The following is a 23,112-nucleotide window of genomic DNA, read 5'->3' as shown; positions in this document are numbered from 1 at the left end:
CACAGGGCGCATAGACATTTGCCACATAAAATTCTTCCCCTGACTTCGAGAATCGACCGTGACACCACAACACATGCTCTCAGCTCTCAGTCGACCACACATCCACCTCAGAAGAATCCCACAAAGTTAGAAGCCCTCCAGATGCCCCAACCGATGGACGATAAGAAAAATCGTGCGAGGAGCTACCCCAAAGAGTCGAACTAAGAAAAGTATCACAATTTTGCAGCTTCGTTTCTTGAATACACAGAATGAAGGGTTTCAACTCCCCCACCATCTTACTTTTCTCAGGGCCTCCTAGCCCTCTAATATTCCAAGAGATAATCTTCATAAAAACTCTCTCCCCCCCTCCCCAACAAGAAGAAAGACACACCACTAACATCCAATATCCTTCCTCGACCCCCCCCCGCCTCGGCCATCAACCCTGAAGCCTTCCTCTTGCCTTTACTCGCCCTAGAAAGAATATTGAACATATTCACATTGTCTCCCTTAAACTTAACCCCGATAGCTTTCCCGATCCCCCACACATCATCCACCGCCATATGGTCGTTACCATGAACAGCCACCCAATTCATCCAATCGTTGTTTACAGACCCCGACGAACCTGAATCTCCGGAAGAAACATGACAGCTCATAGAGCAGGATCGATTAAGCCTATCTCCTCCCCTGCGCCGACGAACACTTTTCTTCAGGGCCTTTAACACCTCACCACGATCCTTGCTTGGCATCCTAGCCACCTTTTTGAGACTATGGATTGGATGACGAAGCACACCTCCTGCTTTGCGTCTCCTCGGATCCTGATCCACTTTCCGCTTAAGGCTAGGTCCGTGAGGAATCTCCTTTCTACTTTTCTTACTTGCAGAAAAAATCACTCCCACATCCCCATAATTCTGATCCTGTAACCACTCCAAACTCCAAGGCCCTGATATAACGGAACGCCTCACCTCCGGAGGATAAGAACTAGTACGTTTGCCACGAGGCGGCCGAAGAGCAGGTGGAACCAAAACATTCCCCGAGGGGGGGGAGACACCTCTTCCCGATCAGCTTGATTTCCTAACACTTCCTGATAGTCCATCCTTACAACTGAAATTGTCCCAACTCCCTTAGAACCTGGATTCGCTTTAAGCTTATCTAAAGACTCTTCACCCTGTTTGCCTTGGAATTCATTATGATCCTCCACCTCAAGTCCTTCCTTAACTTGATTGACTAGCATATCAATATTGCGATGAACCTCCGGATCATCATGACCCTCACCACAAGATGATTCTGCCTCGCTATCCTCTTCAAAGAGACAAGAATCCTCTCCCATAGCACACCCCACTCCTCCACAATCTTAATCTCTACTTGAATGCCATCTACCAAGACGGTCTCACTTCTTTTGATTAAGTTGAGTTCGGGAGTAGCGATCAGAACCCGCGCGAAATCAAGTCGATTCTTTTCAGCTGCACAGCAATCCGTTCGAAGAAACCCTCCACATTCCAAAACACACAACTTAAAGAATTGCTCGTTCCAAGCATGAAGAGGGACGCCATACAAACGCACCCAAGCCCCTCTCCGATAGGGTGAATTCTCCTTATCCCATCTCGTCCAACTCGAAAAAACAATTTTGAAAAAATCCTTAGCATTGTTGATCACAGACTTAACGTCGGCATTCTCTATGCTGCGAACGAAAACCTTATCGGCACCCATTGGTATGAGAACCAAATCATTAAAGCCCGCATCCAATATCCTATTTTGCACCACAGAGATCGCCTCACCATTGATAACTGTAGCCACTACCACATTGAGAGCACATTTAGAGTCGTCGGGTTTAGTTTGATAACTTCGCATAAAGACTCGACGCTCCTTAACAACATCAACTGGCTGCTCAACCTTGTTCGAAGCCCGCGCTACCACCTTTGTTGAACCAGCCTTTTTAAATGAATCCTCCTCCCTAACCCCTAACTTGATAACTATGTCCCCCACCTGCACCCCTTCAGGGGGAACACTACCTTCCTTTTCCGCCCTTAAATCTAAAGCACCAGCACAATTAGAATTTTGTCTCGGTGTCTTAAAGTTGTTAACGCTTCCTGTGGGTATTACTTGCCTCATCGAGCTTTGCTTCCCTGCTATCGACGATTGCACTTTATCACCTTTTTCCAGTCCAACCTTAATCCTCTCCGGGTTCCTTCTCAAATCAGAAGCGTTACGATCAAACATGGCTACACTAGCTTTGACGCGAAAGTAACCAAACCAGACATTATTGAGGGCATTCATCAATTTTGTCACATTTTTAACATTGGAAAATTTGACAAATCCATAGGGTTGACCGTATCTATTTCTTTTTTTTGCAACAAACACATCCTCCAGCACACCACAAACTTCGAAGCTCTTTCTCAAATAAAAATTCGACATTTGTGCTGGAAAATTTGTAAAGTAAAAAGAAACGTACCGTTTAAGGTCGGACCTCGTTACACCACCAACATCATTGTTATACTCATCAAGCACAACAACTTCTTTCCTCTGTTGACAATCCAAAATTGCAGCACCATCACTATTCTGCATCTTGTTCTTGCCATTATCACAACGAGCCCCTTCCTTCACAACACCTCTGTTAATCACCTCCCTCTGTTCATTTTCTTGCACAAGATCATGGCTGCCATCCACTCGATCTTCCTCCTCTACCCTTCCATCTTTGCGCCGACCTGCACCATCAATAGAACAATTAACGTCCTCCCTAACCACCGCCGTTAACCCTCGCCTTTCAGGCAACACCAGCCGTTGCCGTGCTCTTCTAGAAACGGATCATGAACGATGAAGGACGGATGAGGATCGCGCATTCCTTTTGCCTGATCGGTGAACCGCATTCATCGCTCTGTTGTACCGAGAACTGCTTCTTCCTAATCGGTGATGATCCTTCACATGGTAATTGAGATCGTGATGTTGATCGAAAGGGCTATCATGTCCAGGATTTGAGTGCAGATTGGTCTGGTGTCCTCTGTTCTGTCGATGTCTGTCAAGCCCCTCTTCGTCGTGTCGAAGCACTTTCCAACGTCGCCGTCTCACCTCGGTCCATTCTCCACTATCAGCTGAAACCCCATCCCTTTTCTGCCTCACTTTCGGTGAAGGCGGTGACCGGAACGGCCGCCCTAGGCTTGCCCTAGATGCGGCGTTGCTCTCTCTCTCTGCCTCTCTCTCTCTCTCTCATCGCATTTTTAGCCAAATTAATAATAACTTTTGTTCCTTTGAAGTACATATTGTAAGAATATATTTTCAATTAATTGTGTTGGATGATTATATAGTCATATTTTAATTTAAAATTACATACTAAAACATGTACTCTAATTATGGTTTAATTTATTACAATTAACATAAATCATTAGGCGAAACCATTGGTTTTCTGTTTTATTAAAAAACTATTAGACAATTATTTTGGTTTCACATATAAAACTATGTAAAACCATTAAACCATACTTATGGTTTCAGTAATAATCAGTATTTAAAATTATTAAACCATTTAGTGTAAAACATTTTACAATACAAATAGTTTCACTGTTTAACTCTCTGAAACCATTTAACCAGCATAATGGTTTCCAGAATAATATTTTGCACTGAAACCAGCATATATATATATATATATATATATATATATATATATATATATATATTTCTCACCTTAGTATTTATATAAAACCATTTAACAATACTAATGGTTTCAGTGTATAATATCTTGAAACTATTTAACATATCAAATAGGATGAGATTCCGAAAATACCAAATAGGATTAATATTAGTTTGTCTAGCTTTATCGTTCGATTATTCGAGGGATGAGCGAGGGACGAGCGGATGTAATCCCATCGGTCCCCTTTTTAATCCAATTTTATTTATTAATTTTATTTGCGGAAGACAAACAACCAGTAAGCAAAGCGTACGGCCAACATTCGGTCATTCGAGGGTTTAGCGGATGTAAACCCGCCGTTCCCATTTTAAATCCAAATTTCAGGGGAGTCTCTGCCACCACAGAGATAATGGACAGGCTTAGGCTAATGATCTGGTTTAAGTAACAGACCTGCAAAAAACTTAATACATGTTATCATGAATTCAATTCAAGAGGAAGCTAAAAAATTCAAGAATAAAGACATTATTTAGAAAAAATGTATATTTTAAGAAGAAGAAAAAATTAGATTATGAAATATGAACAACTTCATTTCATCTAACAGTGGAAGCAACACTGTGTGCCCATAATCTGAGACTATTCTTTATATCAATTTCATTGTTCAAAGAATGAACTTTTCAATTCATCATCAATTGTTTCTCTTTTTTTCTCCATTCATAAACCTCCCAAAGCTTCAGAAAGATAAGGTCTTTGAACAACAAATTCATCATAATCATCTTTTTCTTCTTCTGTTTCTTCATTTTTCTTCTAAGTCTTTGTAACCCAGGAATAATTTCAACCAAACTTGAATCTTTATCTTCCTCTGAGAAAACAAAACCCAGATCCATAAACCCTTTTAGGTCCTCAAATTCAAGGTCTGATAAACTTTCACATCATACCAAATCAGTACAAAAACGTCAAATTTGGTGTTGCGATATGCAGAATAATGTAACAATCTGTTAATTAAGACGAAACAGAGCAAGATCTGAGAGAAGAAGAAGGTGGAGAAGTAACCGGAGACAAACCTGACCGGGAGTAACAAGACTGGCAATAGCGATTTGACGGTGAGAAGAATGCGTTTGGGACAGCGAAGGTGAGCTGAATAATGCTAGGATCATAACAAGTGTAAATCAAATATAATGGTTGTGAAGGCCTTATGCATCATGCATAAGGAAATGCCTTATGCACCATAACTTTTTCCCATTCGCACGGGTCATTAACTTTTATTCGATATTTAAATTTGTCATTATTATGATAGAAAATTTATTTAGAATAAGATATTTAAAAATTGGTTATATAATATTGTCAAAATATAAGTGAAACTGTTGTGCTATTTTTTGTAAGACTTATTTAATGTATAAATTTGATTATAATTATCGATGATAAATTATCCAATTTTTATGTATCCGTCACAAATAACAGCCCAATTTTTTTCTAAAATAAATAAATAAATATTTTATAAATAATTTTAAGTCATTTTGTATATATATTCGCACAAATATTAATGTAAATAATAGTTTAGAGTTTATTATTGATGACTGTACGTCCCTAGTACATATATTAGTTTAAGTATTAGTGCAAATATTAGTTCATAATCTATTATTGATGATTTTAAGTATTTCATTATATGTAAAGTATTATTTTAAGCTATATATAGTTTAATTTTATAACAATTAACTTTAACTTTGTTTGGCAAAAAAAAAGGTGAATAACTAATTGAGTTTGTAGTATTGGGTAAAATTACCAATTCGTCTAGAATATAAATATGAAATGACATAATTAATATTTAATTTTTTGAAGTAAGATAATACGAGTAAAATTGAAATAAAAATTAATAAGTTATAAACTAATTGAATTAGTTTATCAAAATAAACTATATGCTAGTATAATTTTGTGTTCTATATATTTTGGTCCAAGGTAGTATCTTGTGAAGACTCTAACAATAGTGATATGCATGATTTAACAATTATAGTCTTTTTCTTATTCGAATAGAAATTTTGTGGTTTTTTTTTAGGTTTGTTTTTTTTTAATAGAAATTTTATAGTTTCTTGATTTATTGTTCTTTTTTTGGATATGCATGTTGTATTAGTAAATCTCACATATATTGTTTGTTGTTCAACTGAATTATCAATGATTTTTTTTTTCGAGTAGTGCCTAAATTTTTTAGCCCCACCAATTATTTGTGTCTGGGGCCGCACCTGCCTCCATCCCACAATGAGTGAGTCAATTGACTGCGTCACGCATGCCAATGCATAACTTTGGCGATTAATATTTTTAATTGTATAATAGTAAAAATTATAAAAATATGATATTTTGAAAATACTCATCGAGATGAATCTAACATCTTATATGTAATATTTGTTTTTATTTATTAGTAGAAAAATAAGGTCAAAGTAAGATATGTGAATAGTGTATATAGTCAAAATGGCTCACTCATTTTGTGACGGAGGAATATTTTTTAATAAAAAATTAGAAATTTGATTAGGAATATTTAGGAAGATTTAGTAAATTTGTTAGCAATTAACTTTATTGTATTATTCTATTATTATTATTATTAATAATAGTTAATAGTATATTGTTTTTATGAAAAATATTGTTTACGTTTCTATTTCTATATTCCTAATAGTTAATAGTAAATTTTTTTAGTGAAATTACAATGAAAGATATAAACACTACAAGAAAAGTTGCACATACCCACGACTTTTTTACCCAGGGCTTTTTTCCGTGGCTTGGCCATGGATAAGGTAAAAATAAGAAAACTATTCTTTCCCTCTCACTTTTTTACACGAAAATGTTGCTCCCACCCAAAATAAGGTTGACGTGAAAATAGACTTTTCGTTACCCACGGCATATCCATATGTAAGTATAAAATATAATTTTTGGTACCCACGACATATCCGTATGTATGTATAAAATATAATTTTATTTATTTTTTAACGGTTCCCACGGCATATCCGTGTGTATTGATAAAAAGTAATTTTCGTTACCCACGACATTTCCGTATATAATTATAATTATAATTATTTTTTTTTTATCTAAAACTTATTACTTTACCCTTGCCTTTCCTTTTCACTTTCCCATTGTAAATTTCTATTCAGGAAAGGAACGACGAACACACGCTCATCTCAGCAGCACCGCTAACACAATCGCTCTCTACTCCGGCTACCCACTCATCTCTGACGACGTCTCAGCTACGGAGACCTTCTCAGCAGCGCCGATAACCTCTTTGTTCTTCTCTCTCAACTGGAACGGTGAGTTTAATCCTTACTTGTCAATCTTCTTATTCTTATACTTTAATGATATAATGTTGTTTTGTGATGTTGAGAAACTTGAAATTTTATGGAATTTAGTCTTTGTTACTTAATTTATTGGAATTTTATTATAATTATAATCTTGCTGCCGTTTAGGTTTTTTTTTATTCGTTTTTCGGCCTGGGTGATGTGTGGTGTTTAAGTTCTGGTGTTGTCTTCTGGGTCTTAGACTTGATAGCTCTTCACCATCAAACTCGAACCCTTCACGTTCACTGCTCAAACCCAGAAATCAAACTCTACGAACTCGAAACTCTATTCTCGTCAAATCAAAATCTATTCTCCTCGGTACCAAACCACTCACTTTTGGGAGCCTCACAGCTTTGGCGTTTTTATCTGTGAACCCTAGAAAACTGGGTATTGCTACTGTAAACTTTGAACTTGCTACTTTAATCTGATTTTAATTCTTTGATTATGTTATTTTGTAATTTCTATTTGCTTTTGGCTTGACGAGTTTGTCAACCTTCATAATCTGTTTCAATTTCTCCCTTTTAAGCTTTGTTTTTGTTGATATTATAAAATAATGAAAGGTTACTGCTTTTGCCATAAATTAATTCCATCAAAGGTTGCTGATTTTGTTTGGCAGGTACTTTTGTGTCCCTTCTAGATTTAATCTTCACAAAAGACAAGGGGGATTATTTATCTTGATGCTTGCACTTGTTGTGGCAGTTGCGGAATGGCAAAATCGTCTCAATGTGTCTTCTTCGAATGCCCAATCTTTTCAAATGTTTAGTATGGAATTGCGAGATGGTTAGGATTAGCTGTGGCGTTTCACAATGAAGTGAAGCATCATTTCTTTAATTTCATTGGGGTGTTGAAGAAAGGGAGAGTATAGAAACAATGATTCAAATTTTCTATCTCTCAATGGTTTTCAAATCGTTTTTGTGCACCGGCCCTTAGTTCTGGTCAAGGTGCGCGTGTTGGTGTGTTGGCGAGTAAGGTGTCGCTGGGTTCGTCTACTGCATCATTATTTTCCTGTGGTTGCAGATTGAGATGTGTTGTTGTCTTCTCTGTGTTGTTTTAGAAGCATCGTGGACTAATCGTCTCGGAACTTTGAGCTAGTGCTTGGGCAGTGCAGAATTATTTGTCTCTCTTGCTTCAATTTCTGAATTAGACAAATGCAGGATTTGAAAATACTCATTATGGCATTAAATACTTACAAAGCAATCTAAGGCTCAAATACTTACAAAGGAAAATTATGTTTCACTACAATAGTTTTGGTCTATGGTGGCACCGCTTTTCTTCCATCTATGTTATTGAGGTTCACTAATCTAGAAACAATACTACATGTTCAACTTCATCAAAGGGAGTTCTATTTTCACCCTTATTGTCTTGATAGGTATTGGTTGGTACTTGTACTTTCCTCAGTCAAAATTTTCCATTTGGATATTTTAGTGTATATTTATTACTTGTTTTTCTTATGCAGTACTTTATAAGATGGAGGAGGAATGTGAAATGTATAGAGGGGAGGCTCACAAGGCACCCATTCTAGCAGCTATAAAGTTGGGAATGTTGTCCTTTTGTACTGATTTGCAAAAATGTGAGATTTCCATCGAGCAAAAGTGTAAGTGGTTCTTAATTATGTTTATTCATTGGTGTTGGTGTGAGATTTATGCTTCTGTTTAGCTTCTAGGTCTATTTGTATATCTTGCTTTAATTTGTTTTATTTGTATACTTGAAACCTTAATCATATGTTGATTTCATTGAGATGCATTAACTTTTACCTATCATTTTTTTTATTCCTTTTTTATATATCATCTTTAAGATGGCTTAAGTCATGATTTTATTTTGGTTTTTGGGTAGGTAGTGAATTTATAGAGCATAGTATTGTTATTTGCTAGTTCTACCTGCAACTCATGATAACAAGTAGATTATATTTACAATACTTGATATATTTCTAAGTCTACCGGGACATTGGCAAATTGTCTTGAATTTCTTTCTTTGCTTGCATTTTTCAAGTATCAATTGTCTAAGATTTCTATATTTGTGTTCTATATTTGTTTTGCTGATGAAGATTTCTTTGGAGCAGGAAGCTCTCTTTGGGAAATTGATACAGCTCGTCACCACTACTGTCCTCTTGTCTCACGACAAGTGTTTTGATCTTTGGCACATTACTCCTTGTTTTCCTTTTCTTCGGTTTTATATTTAATCTGTGTTTATGGATTTTGACATGCTTTTACATGTACTTTTAGGTCCGCTTTGTCTCCTGAAACTGATTTGACAGTCAAGGCCAAAACAAGTGATGTTAATGTAGGTGATTTTAGTGTTGGTAATGTTGATGATTTTGATGTTGCAAATTGATAGATGATTAGTTCTACTGCACTGATATTGATGTCCTGTGGTCATAATTTACATGTACGCAGTCAGACATGTACCTAAATTCAACACAAATAGCAGTTCAATGCTTATTTTATGGTATGGCCTCTTCTTAAGTATTTTATGAGTTGAATCCAAGACTTAGGTTCTTTTGAGTTTGTATGTATGCAATGTATCTTACTGTCTTTCTCAATTCTTCCTTTGTTAGTGTCTTATCTGTTTATTTTGACACTTGTAATAGTGTCAATTTGCTTAGTTTTTAGTTATTGTTTAGTTTGTGTTTGTTTGGTATTGGTTATCTTGTTGGATGAAATTGGAAGAAGTTACGTGATAGTAGCATAAAATTGCTACCAGCTATTTATGAATGTAAAAAAAAAATGACATTACCCACGGCAATACAGTAGGTAATACTTTCCTATGGCAAAACCGTGGGTAAGTATTAGAAATGTTTTCTATGGCAAAGCCGTGGGTAAAGTCCTCCTCATGGTATTGCCATGGGTGATTATCCACGGCAAAGTTTTGGATAATAACGTGGGAAAGGCCGTGAGTAACCTTATTCACGGCATTTTCTTGGGTAATGAGTTACCAACGAGGCAAAATGTCATGGACTCGTGCCGTGGGTAAATCTCATGTACTCATAGTGAAGCCGTGGGTAATGACAAAAATGGCCGTGGGTATAGACTGATTTTCTTGTAGTGAAAACTTGCAACGTGGTTAAAAGTAATAAGGATACATTAGTAAATTTGGTGGTAATCGATTTTAATATATTTGTAATAGATATGAAAAGGGCTGTTTCGGTATTATAAAAAAATTTAATGAAATTTTGGGTGTAATTAACAAAATTTCACTAAAAAGTAAGTGTTGAAGAGAATTAATTTGCACTTCCACCATCTTTCTTAGTCAACGATAGTGTGCTCTCCGCGTTGTTGGAATTAGTCATCACCTGTTTTCTTTTTGTGGAATATCTACGTTTTGAATTTTGATGGGAAAGTAGCTATAAGTCGTTTGTCAAAATAATTAATGCAACCATAAACCACTTGCCTAGTGCACATTCATCTCTTTATATATCTAATATAAAATTTCAAAGCTGCATATATATATCAAAGCTCCAATAGAAAAATGAGGTCTTTTATGACGTTTCATCTCTACTTTAATTTCCATATGTTGGTCTATTGCATTCCATTAGCAACAGTTGCTCTTTCCTTGAGTTCAAAGACTGATAAGCTTGCTTTGCTTGCATTGAAAGAAAAGCTTACAAATGGTGCACCGGATTCTCTTCCATCATGGAATGAGTCTCTACATTTTTGTGATTGGGAGGGTGTAACATGTGGTCGTCGTCATATGAGAGTCTCTGTCTTGCATTTGGAGAATCAAACATTTGGTGGTACTCTTGGACCATCTGTGGGAAATTTAACATTTCTAAGAATACTACAACTTAAAAATGTCAATTTGTATGGTAAAATTCCAAGTCAAATTGGTCGTTTAAAGCGATTGCAAGTTCTTAACTTAAACGATAACAATCTTGATGGCGAAATTCCTATGGAGCTCACAAATTGCACAGCTATCAAGGTAATTTTCTTGCGCAGCAACCGACTCTCTGGAAGAATTCCGACATGGTTTGAGTCAATGATGCAACTTACTCAGTTGAATCTCGGTGCCAATAATCTCTTTGGTACTATTCCATCTTCTCTGGGAAATGTTTCATCACTCCAAAATTTATCACTTGCACAAAATCACTTGAAAGGAAGCATACCTTATTCTTTGGGTATGTTGTCACGTTTAAAACTACTGATTCTAGGTTCAAATAATTTGTCAGGTGAAATCCCTCATTCTCTTTACAACCTATCAAATATTCAAGTTTTTGATCTTGGGTCGAACAAGCTTTTGGGTAGTCTTCCAAAAAATTTGAATGTTGTTTTTCCCAATCTTATAGCATTCTTGATAGGATACAACCAAAAAATAAGTGGAACTTTTCCGTCTTCATTATCCAACCTCACTGAACTCCAAATGTTGGATATATCATATAATGCTTTTTTTGGGTCAATACCTCTTACTTTGGGTCAATTAAATAAACTTGAATGGTTTAATATCGGAGGTAATAATTTTGGGAGTGGAGGAGCTCATGATTTAGATTTTTTTTCATCGTTAACCAATTGTACTCAATTGTCTATGATATATATTTTTAACAATAGTTTTAGTGGTGTGTTGCCAAATCTTATAGGAAACTTTTCCACCCATCTCCGTTTGCTTAATATGGAGAATAATAAAATATATGGAGTGATACCGGAAAGAATTGGACAACTTTTTGGTTTAACTGACTTAGAAATTAGAAACAATTTCCTTGAGGGAACAATTCCAGATTCAATAGGAAAACTTAAGAATATAGTATCATTGGGCTTTGCTGATAACAAATTTTCCGGTAACATCCCTATAGTCATTGGTAATCTTACTATGTTATCCGAACTAGATCTATCTAGAAACAAATTGGAAGGAAGCATTCCAATTTCAATAAGAAATTGCACCCAATTGCAGAAGTTAAGTTTATCTAGTAACAAATTGAGTGGTTATATTCCCAATCAAACATTTGGTTATCTAGATGGTTTAATATATCTTTACTTGTACAACAACTCGTTGTCTGGTCCCATTCCTTCAGAGTTTGGTAACTTAAACCATCTTTCACAACTGTATCTAAGCTTAAATAAATTGTCCGGTGAAATTCCTAACGACTTAGCATCTTGCATATCATTGACACAACTTGGGCTGGGTGGAAACTTCTTCCATGGAACTATACCATCGTTCTTGGGCTCCTCTTTAAGGTCCCTTGAAATTTTAGATCTTTCTAGAAATAATTTCTCAAGCACAATCCCTTATGAACTAGAAAATCTAACATATTTGCATAAGTTGGACTTGTCTTTTAATAATCTTTATGGTGAGGTTCCTATGGAAGGTGTCTTTAGCAATGTCTCGGCAATTTCACTAGCTAGAAACAGGAACCTTTGTGGAGGAATACCTCAATTGAAGCTTCCTCCATGTTCTAAAGTTTCTACCAAGAAACATAAAAGATCTCTCAAAAAGAAACTTATCATCATCATTAGTGTAATTGGCGGAGTTTTGATCTCTTTCATAGCATTTTTAATCGTCTATTTTGTCACGAGAAAGCCTAAAATGTTACTTTCTTCACCATCTTTGCAAAATGGGAGCTTAAGGGTTACTTATGGTGATCTACATGATGCAACCAATGGATTTTCTTCATCCAATTTGGTAGGAACGGGAAGTTCTGGTTCTGTTTATAAAGGGCATCTTCTTCATTTTGATAGAGTTATTGCTATAAAAGTGTTGAATCTTGAAACACATGGTGCTGCAAAGAGTTTCATGGCTGAATGTAAAGCTCTAGGAAAGATGAAGCATCGGAATCTTGTAAAGATCATAACTTGTTGTTCAAGTGCTGATTACAAGGGTGATGATTTCAAGGCTATTGTTTTTGAGTTCATGTCTAACGGGAGTTTGGAAAATTTGTTGCACAACAGTGAAGATGAGTCTAAAAATCTTAGTCTAAACTTCACACAAAGGGTAGACATTGCTCTTGATGTAGCTAATGCATTGGATTATCTTCATCATAACGTAGAGCAAGTTGTAGTTCATTGTGATGTTAAACCAAGCAATGTTCTTCTTGATGATACCCTTGTTGCCCACTTAGGAGACTTTGGCATAGCTAAACTCATTCACGGAGCCATGGAGAATTCCAGTAAAGCCCAAGTCATTTCTTCCGCAATTAAGGGAACTATTGGATATGTTCCTCCAGGTAAAGTGTTTTCTATCACGTAGTTCAAAGTGATTACTCTCTTTAGCTTTCACACAAATGCTTTCTTTATAACCATTATGCTTAAGAATTTCATATATCATTTCCTTAAATTTTTTAATAAAGAATTGTTGTTGTTTGTAAAGAGTATGGAGCAGGTGGTCAAGTATCACCACATGGAGATATCTACAGCTATGGCATTCTTCTGCTAGAGATGCTCACTGCAAAGAGACCAACAGATAGCATGTTTTATGATAATCTAAATCTACACAAATTCTGCAAGATGAAAATTCCAGAAGAAATTCTCAAGATAGTGGATTCAAGTTTGCTTATGCCATTTTCTGAAGATCAGAAATTTGTTGTGAAAAACAACATTAAAGAGTGTCTAGTGATGTTTGCTAAAATAGGAATTGCGTGTTCTGAAGAATTTCCTACTCAGCGAATGATCATAAAAGATGTTATAATGAAGTTGCTTGAAATTAAACAGAAGTTGACATGCTAGAAACTATTATTCAGCCAATGTTATTTTGGTTAGTCTTTTAGTTTTAGCTTTAAGTTTTATTGTGTTTATTTCTCTGCTTTTGCAGTGTATAGCTTGTAATCGAGTTTGCCTTGAGTTCAATAAAATTTTATGTGCAAATGCCTTTGGTTTACTGATGCTGCCTTTAATTTTACTTCTGTTCTGCCTTCAATTTCAAAAGCCATTTGGCTTTTGCTTAGGCTTTAAGGTACTTACTTGGTGTCATGCCAATATGGGTTGTAGGAGCACTTTAATTTAGTACTTCCTGAATTTTAGTAATTGAGTTTAAGATAATTAATTTATCTCCTCTAAAATGTAAAGTGAGGAGTTTACTTTAAATTGTGAAGTCAAGAGTAGGCGCGTTTCATTTCCTAAATAATAGTACTCCCTCCCTCTATCAAAATAACATGACACATTTTGACCATGTAGTGCACTATTCACATAACATGTGCGACTATATTTTTATACTGATATATATAATATAATGATAAATGGAAGTTGTCGAACTTTTCTGGATCAGTATTTTCTAAATATCAACTTCTTATAACATTGTTACTAGGAATTCGTTAGCATTTGCTTTTTTATTTTTCTCCCTTAAATTTGAAAGTTGAATTAATACTTTCGTCACACAAGAGATAAATATTAGACACTTTAGTCGTTATAGTGTCTATTTTATAAGTGCACAACCGGTTTATAATCTTTGTAATTTAAGGGATTAAATTGTTTAATATTCGTAATTTAAGAACCTAAAATATCTAATAATTATAACTTTACGAACTAACATGAGGGTAGTTTTGTAATTTCACCTATAGAAAAAAAATCAATTTCCGAAATTAAGAAGCTCCTCCTCCGCTGCATTTAATCATTGATAGCTTTTATCTGTTATTATTTGGCTAGTATGACCTTGTTATTTTATGGATAAATGGTCCTATCAAGATGGCGAATATTAATAATTCATAGCGAATATTTAAACAATTTGGCGTGATGATGGGCCACAATCACGATCATATCCCTCCCTCATGTGTTATTTTCACATGAGATGGCAATGTGTAATTTCCCACCGCCATTAACATTTATTTCATTTATTTTTTTACATGTTTCTCTTTTTTTTTTTAGCAGCAAAATAATTTTATTAAGCCCAAATCAAAACAAAAATCTGTTAAGGAGGGAGAATAAATACAACACCAGTACATGTACATTTACAACTAGATGTTTCTCTCTTATTTTGAATAAGATTCATTCTCGTGTAACAAGTAACAACTACCTTCATTAAATTTAATTTATTTTAGGGGTCACGAAGCGGGATTCCAGTTCCCACACCATTTATCAGTAAGTTGATGGGCCGGCTTACCAAACAATTTTGGTTTAAATGATATTTTGGTCCTTGTAAGTTGACGTGTTTTTACTTTTAGTTTTTGTATTTTATTTTTTTTGTTTTGAGGAATTCATTCTTGTAAATTGACGTGTTTTTGCTTTTAGTTCCTAAAGCTAAAATCCGTAGAAAAACCTGCAGGAAAATCCGGAGAAAACATGCAGATTTTAACAAAACTATTAATTATTTATTTCACCGATAAATTTACTACTTGAATTATTATTAAAAAGTTGACAATAAATATTTTTCAACAAAACAATGCATAACAGAATTTCAAGATGTTTTAATATCAATGTCAAATTCTTCTACATAAATTTGGTTTCAACCTATAAACTATTGTACTACGTAAACCCACTTGGGTTGGTCGAGTGGTGTTGGCTTGGGCCCTTGGAGTATGCTCCTCTCAAGGTCTCAGGTTCGATTCCCACTGGTGCCAATTTCGGTGGGCCAAGTCCATACAGAGCAAAAAAACTCTGGCTTTAAATGGGGCCCCCGCAAGTGGGCGGTGGGATTGGTCCCCTTGGATTAGTCGGTCCTAAGGCCGGATACCAAGTTTTCAAAAAAAAAAAAAAAAAAAAAACTATTGTACTACGTACGTTTCAAGAATTCACAATTTCAATGGTATTCTTTAATTTATAAGGGTTAAATATATTTTTACTTTTTTTAAATATAACAACTTTTAGTTTTAGTCCCTATAAAATTAATATTCCTTCAAATTTTGGTCCCTTTAAATTTTCAGATTTCAATTTTAGCCTCTGCTATTTAACACCCTTTCCTCCATTTTTTTCATCCCAAATATAAGAATAAAAAAAAAAAAAAAAAGCCCTCATCTTATCTTATCTTATTTGTTAAAAGAGTTAGGTGAGACAGAGCAATAGGTTTTGGAATTTTTTCTAGGTTTTGCCACCCCTAACTTAATTTGACTTGTAGATTGGAGTAATGGAGTAAACCCGCAACTTAATTGTTTGCTTTCTTGTTGGACTATTATCAAATATATCAACTACTACCAAAATCCTTAAAGGCCATTCAAAAAAAAAATATTACCTAAATCCTTAAATATAAAAAGAAAATACTAATTAGTACCTATGAAATACTTGTTAAGAAATTAAATTAGATAAAAAATATTTAAAATTTGGGTAATTTATCTTTTAAAAGTATACAAAATATATTTTTTAATGCAAAACTTATTATTTTAGTTTCTTTAGCTAGTGCTTTCACCCTAGGTGCACTAGTTAGTATAACCCATGTAAAAATCCACAACTAATAACAAATTTTATAGGTTTCCGTAAGTTTAACTCAGTTAGTACGAACATTAAATTATATATGTGGAGATTGGAGTTCGAACCTCGACATCCATCACTTATAAAATTTCTAATTAGCCATTAAACTATTTGAAAAAAAGATAATAACAAACTATAGTCAAGTCAATCAATTAAAGAACTCACTCTCATAACGTCACATATCAACTACGTACTACCAAAATCGTTGAATAAAATAATATAGTCCAAAAATAGTATCAATTTTTTCAATGTGTTATTTTAATTGATTTTTTCAAAGTTTTTATAATATTGATTTTTTTTTCAACCGTAGTAACCAAGGTTTTAAATTGCGGTCCGCATCCGCAATTGCGGCCGCAGTATTGCTGATGCGGTAGCCACCGCAACTGCATCACACCGCAAATTGCGGTGTGATCTTAATTCACATGTACGGCCGCATCACAACCGCATCGGAAGCCGCATCAGATGTTTTCGGCGATGTTCGTTCAAATTTTCTCACCAAAATATAAAATTTATCATCTTCAAATCCTAATTTGTGTCAAATTAATGAAAAATCTTACTTTTAACAATCTATCAACCGTGTATTTTCAATACATTCAAATTATTGTTTATGGAATAAACTAAATAGTGTAGTTACATACTAGTTTCATTTTATATAGCTTGTGAAATATCAAAATGATTTCACGCCGCAACAACCGCATTGCCGTTGCAGCAACCACAATGACCGCATTCGCAACAACTGTAACCGCAACCGCATCCACGACCGCAACCGCAATTTAAAACCTTGGTAGCAACTTAGTGTCAATTTTTCTAATGCATAATTTTCCTGCAGCAAATTCTTTATATAATTCTAATCATACCTCAAAAGTTACCAATAAACAAATTCTCCGGTAGCAAAATGATGACTTCTATGTCCATCTTTCTTCTCTGTTTTGCTTGCCAAATGTTGGTGTACTTCATTCCAACAGTTGCTCTTTCTTTGAGCTCAGAGACTGATAAAGTTGCTTTGCTTGCTTTGAAGGAAAAGCTTACAGACGGTTTACCAGATTCTCTGCCGTCATGGAATGAGTCTTTACATTTCTGCGAATGGCAGGGTGTTACATGTGGTCGTCGTCACATGAGAGTCTCTGCCTTACATTTGGAAAATCAAACATTGGGTGGTACTCTTGGACCATCTTTGGGAAATCTAACATTTCTCAGGATACTACAACTTCCAAATGTATTCTTGCATGGTAAAATTCCAAGTCAAGTTGGTCATTTAAAGCGACTGCAAATTCTTGACTTAAACAACAACAATCTTGACGGAGAGGTTCCTATGGAGCTCGCTAACTGCACAAGTATCAAGACAATTATTTTGTTCAAGAATCGACTCATCGGAAGAATTCCTACATGGTTTGAGTCGATGATGCAACTTACTGAGTTGAATCTTGGTGCCAATAATTTAGTTGGTACTATTCCATCTTCCTTGGGAAATGTTTCATCACTCCAGAAATTATACCTTGCTGATCAAAATCACTTGAATGGAGGCATACCTTATTCTTTGGGTATGTTGTCAAATTTGAAACAATTGACTCTTGGTTCAAATAATTTGTCAGGTGAGATCCCTCATTCTCTTTACAACTTATCAAATATTGAATATTTTGATCTCGGGGAAAACGAGTTATTCGGCAGTCTTCCATCAAATATGAATCTTATTTTTCCCAATCTTGTAGAGTTGTACGTTGGGGCCAACCAAATAACTGGGAATTTTCCTTCTTCAATATCGAACCTTACTGAATTGCAATATTTTGATATAGGAGAGAATTATTTCAATGGGCCAATACCTACTACTTTGGGTCGATTAGATAAACTTGAATTCTTTTATATTGGCACAAATAATTTTGGTAGTGGAAGGGCTCACGATTTGGACTTTATTTCCTCGTTAATCAATTGTACTCAATTGTCAACACTCATTTTTAGTGGAAACAGATTTGGAGGTGAATTGCCTGATCTTATAGGAAACTTTTCCAACCATCTTAGTTGGTTTGAGTTGGGACATAATCAAATATATGGAGAGATACCTGAGAGACTTGGACAACTTATAGGTTTAACTTACTTAGAGATTGGAAATAATTTTCTTGAGGGAACCATTCCACATTCAATCGGAAAGCTTAATAATCTCGTAGATTTGATCATGCAAAAAAACAACTTATCTGGTAATATTCCTACAAGTATTGGCAATCTTACTACCTTATCTGTACTATATCTACCCGGCAATAAATTGCAAGGAACCATTCCATTCACCCTTAGATATTGTACCAACTTACAAAAATTGAGCTTAGCTGATAACAAATTGAGTGGTGATATATCTAATCAAATATTTAGCTATCTAGACAGTTTAATATATATTTTCTTGGAAAACAACTCCTTGACCGGTCCCATTCCTTCAGAGTTTGGTAATTTGAAGCAACTTTCATTATTATATCTAAACTCAAATAAGTTGTCTGGTGAAATTCCTAAGGATCTGGCTAATTGTGTAACATTGATCGAACTTGGGTTGGCGAGAAACTTCTTGAATGGAAGTATACCTTTGTTCTTAGGCTCTTTAAGATCCCTTCAAATTTTAGACATTTCTAACAACAATTTCTCTAGCACAATACCCTTTGAACTAGAAAATCTAACATTCTTGAATACTCTAGACTTGTCTTTTAACAATTTATATGGCGAGGTTCCTAAAGGAGGTGTCTTTAGCAATGTCACGGCAATTTCACTAACTGGAAATAAGAATCTTTGTGGAGGGATACCTCAACTGAAGCTTCCTGTGTGTTTTAGGGCTCATTCTAAAAAACACAAAAGATCTCTGAAAAAGAAACTTATCGTCATCAGTGTAATTGGGGGGTTTTTGATATCTTTCATAGCCTTAACATTTGTCCATTTTCTCACGAGAAAGCCCAAAAGGTTACCTTATTCCACATCTTTGCAAAATGGGAACATGAGGGTTACTTATGGTGAGCTACATGAAGCAACCAATGGCTTTTCTTCATCCAATTTGATTGGAACAGGAAGCTTTGGTTCTGTTTATAAAGGGTCTCTTCCTTATTTTGAAAGACTTGTTGCTGTAAAGGTATTGAACCTTGAAGCACGTGGAGCAGCAAAAAGTTTCATGGCCGAATGTAATGCTCTTGGAAAGATGAAGCATCGGAATCTTGTCAAGATCCTAACTTGTTGCTCAAGTATTGATTATAATGGTGAAGATTTCAAGGCTATTGTTTTTGAGTTTATGCCTAATGGTAGTCTAGAAATGATGTTGCACAATATTGAAGGGTCTGAAAATCATAATCTCAACTTTAAACAAAGGATAGACATTGCTCTTGATGTAGCTCATGCAGTTGATTATCTTCACAATGATACAGAGCAACCCGTAGTTCATTGTGATATTAAGCCAAGCAATGTTCTCATTGATGATGATATTGTAGCCCACTTGGGAGACTTTGGCTTAGCTAGGCTCATTCATGGAGTCACAGGACATTCAAATAATGATCAAGTTATTTCCTCCACAATTATGGGAACTATAGGATATCTTCCTCCTGGTAAAGTTCTGTCTTTCACTTATTTGTTAACTTATATTTTCATGGCATACCAATTCAAAGTGTTTGCTCTCTTTATCTTTTTTCCTAAGCAATTGTTGTTTTTTTTCTTCTAAAGAATATGGAGCAGGTTGTCTAGTTTCCCCAGAGGGAGATATCTACAGTTATGGGATTCTACTATTGGAAATGGTCACTGGAAAGAGACCAATAGATACCATGTTTAATGAGAATCTAAATCTACACAAACTCTGTAAGATGAAAATTCACGAAGGAATTCTCGAGATAGTAGATTCACATTTGCTTATGCCATTTCTTGAAGATCAACGAGTTATGGAAAACAACATAAGGGAGTGTCTAGTGATGTTTGTTAAAATAGGAATAGCTTGTTCTGAAGAATTTCCTACTCAACGAATGCTCATTAAAGATGTTATAGTGAAGTTGCTTGAAATTAAACAAAAGTTGCACTGCTAGGCACTTTTACCACTATGATAAGAAAATAATGGTGTTCACATGATGGACAAGTCTTGTATTTGCCACGTATATAGTGGGAAAAAATTTGTGTTTTGTATTCAGTTAGTATGGTTTTGTTAAGAAATGTTGTTGGTTGTTGTCATTAACTTTACTCAGTTTATAAGAACATTATATTATATGTATAAGAGTTGTGATTAAAATTCCAAACACTCCAGTTATTCAGTTATAGAGTTACGATTTTTTGGTTTAAGAAAACTTTAAACTATTACTTTTATCATTTTAATATCAAATTTTTCAAAAATAAAATAAAGTGATATTTTATTCTTATTGAAAGCAAAAATATAGGTATAATGATGATATCTTTAAGTAAATCAAACATCAATCTTCATTAATAAAGTGTTAGAGAATTAAATATAAAAGTTTTGTATTAAAATTTTGCATTTAACAATGTTGCTAACATGTGCCTTCAGGGCACATGTTAAGGAACTCAAAAGTGAAAAACTTATATTGAAAAAAAGTAGTATTTTGATTTTTATCTAATTGAATGCACGAATTTTTAGACACATATTTCTATATTAAAGTTTCTTAGCATTTAATAAGAGATGTTTAAATTACTCTTTTTTTATATAGAAAATGAATAATAATGAAAGGACTTCTTTTTTTCTTAGAGAATGTATCACTTTGGGAATTCCAACTATTTCTTTAATCAATATAAATTTATGTCTTAAATACTCTAATACTATAATTAAAAAAGTATAAAATATATTTTTTCATATATTTTAAATAATTTCTTATTCAGTACTCCCTCCGGTCCTTTTTATAAGGAACACTTTAAAAAAATTACACAGACCAAAAAACCACATTGTAAATAGTTATTTTCATTTAAGACTCCTATAAGTTTAAACTTATTCCATATATACCCTTATTTAATTAATCTTAATTCAACTAACTTACTTATTTTTAATATTATCTCTCATAATAAATAAGGGCATAAGTGAAATCAAACATTTAAAACATTTGAAAATTGATCAAAGTTTCTTATAAAAAGATCAAATTTTTTTTCCAAAATGTTCCTTATATAAAGAACTGGAGGGAGTATTATAAAATTTTCCTTGCATTTAAATGAAATCTATAGTGTATTTCTTATTATATTTCCGAAAGCCTAGACCATAAAGTTTAATAGAAAATTATAAATTTATCCACATTTAATAACCTTTTTTAAATTTTTTTTTTGAAGAGAATCTTATTATATAATGAAGACCCAACATCATATATAATAAGAAATTAAGGAAAATACTAACTAATATTTCTGACATACTGGTTTAAGAAAAGTAAAGATACTAAAATTATTTTAGACCTTGTGGTAGTTAACATTTTAATTAATGCATGTTTATGAGGTTTTTGGGATGGATGTGGGGCGTCAAGTATGGTTAGGTATGGTTCTAATATGGTATGATGTTATGTGGTTTATTTGGACTTTTCGGAATGATATTATCTTTGTCGGTGAGTCTTCATCGGTTGATAATCTTGTGGATAAGGTGAAACTTTCCTCCGGAAAATGGTTTTTAGGTAAAAACCCTGATAGCCCATGTTCTTTCTACGAGTTAAGGTGCAATCTCTCTTATGCTCGTCCAATAAAGCGAGGTGAAGATGCGATGTCGGATGCTTCTGGTTCATGTTGAGTGGCATCTCTTGAGGTGTCCGCTCTTGAGGTAAAATAATCGTGTTCAATGGAAGATTGACAATGTCTTAGGGCCCGTTTTTCATCGGTTTATATTTGAGCTTATGCTACTCAAATAAATAAATTTTCATATATTATTATAAGTTTGTCAATGTAATTTATGAAAAAATAGTTTATAAAAATTCAGTTTTCGTTAGTAGAAACATATAAATTAACATAAAACCTTATTTATTTGCATAAGCTATTTTGTATAATTTTAAAAATAAGCTAATACAAACTTTGATAAAGAAACAAAGTGAGTAACAAATAAGCGCATTAATAATTATTATAAGTCTTTCATTCCTAGTCGGTCAACCCAACAAGCCATGGTCCCCAACGACTCCCCAACTTGTCCATTGGACTAAAGTTAGCTTGAGGATTATCTTCTAGGTCAAGTCTATTGTGAAAGACTTCACATGTACAAGTTACGAATACTACTATAACGAATTTTATAAAATCTACCGTTATATTAAAAGTTTATTTGATCATATAGATCATGTAGGTGTGGAAATGAGTCGAGTCGAATCGAACCTGTCTGAACTCGATTTGACTCAATAAGAATTAGTTCGACTCGAAACTTCGCTCGAGTTTGACACGAACATTTTTTTAAGCTCGAAACTCAACTCGAAACTCAACTCAAGAGTTCGACATGAATTTTTTTTCTATTATTTTCCATTTTCTATTATTGTTAAGTGTTTGTCTTAGAGCATCCACAATGGAGATACGCATTTTTTAGTACTTAACTGCACCCAACGTGTACACATCACTCATTTATAATTTTTTAATAATAGTACCTAATAAGTACTTAATCCCTCCGACTCAACATCTCTTAAAAAGTTCTAAACAGGCCCTACCAATAACACATCTCACCAATAACTATACATCATTATAAATGGGACCCACAAAAACAAAATAAGTACTAATACTTATTGTAGAACCAGTACCTATTAGCTACTCAAATGGATATTGCTCCAATGGTAGTACCTAATAAGTACCATAAGTACCTAATAGGTACTACACCATTGGAGATGGTCTTAGTTTCTTTAAAGTATTATATATATTATCAATTATCTAAATATATAAAATTAATTATATATCTGGAAAAAAAATATCAATCCTATAAATATAAATG

At 34.2% G+C, this 23,112-nt stretch overlaps 2 protein-coding genes and 1 long non-coding RNA gene across 4 annotated transcripts in view; all 3 read left to right on the top strand.

Annotated features, from left to right (window-relative positions):
• LOC123921127 (probable LRR receptor-like serine/threonine-protein kinase At3g47570) overlaps nt 1-13,694 on the top strand; it is a 40,429-nt gene extending 26,735 nt beyond the window's left edge. The window contains exons 1-2 of one of the 2 annotated variants that reach the window (XM_045973541.1): nt 10,240-13,057; nt 13,201-13,694. In XM_045973541.1, the coding sequence (XP_045829497.1) occupies nt 10,375-13,057; nt 13,201-13,556 (3,039 nt within the window). In that variant the 5' untranslated portion in view covers nt 10,240-10,374 and the 3' untranslated portion in view covers nt 13,557-13,694. Of the gene's footprint in view, nt 1-10,239; nt 13,058-13,200 lie in introns of those variants that run through there. The other variant, XM_045973543.1, reaches the window with a different exon arrangement.
• On the top strand, nt 7,457-9,382 carry LOC123921136. The gene is made up of 3 exons (XR_006813965.1): nt 7,457-8,278; nt 8,366-8,503; nt 8,969-9,382. It is a non-coding gene; the product is annotated as an uncharacterized LOC123921136 (long non-coding RNA).
• A 3,408-nt stretch (nt 13,695-17,102) lies between the features above and the next one.
• On the top strand, nt 17,103-20,515 carry LOC123921126 (probable LRR receptor-like serine/threonine-protein kinase At3g47570). Its single transcript, XM_045973539.1, has 2 exons — nt 17,103-19,792; nt 19,908-20,515. Exons 1-2 carry the CDS (start codon nt 17,122-17,124, stop codon nt 20,258-20,260), a joined length of 3,024 nt encoding a protein of 1,007 aa, XP_045829495.1. The 5' UTR covers nt 17,103-17,121; the 3' UTR covers nt 20,261-20,515.
• The last annotated feature ends 2,597 nt before the right edge of the window (nt 20,516-23,112 follow it).

Source organism: Trifolium pratense, linkage group LG4 (genome assembly GCF_020283565.1).
Source record: "Trifolium pratense cultivar HEN17-A07 linkage group LG4, ARS_RC_1.1, whole genome shotgun sequence".
Lineage (NCBI taxonomy): Eukaryota > Viridiplantae > Streptophyta > Magnoliopsida > Fabales > Fabaceae > Trifolium > Trifolium pratense.
The sequence above is the reverse complement of the archived record's forward strand: the minus strand, read 5'-3'. Positions and strand labels throughout refer to the sequence as shown.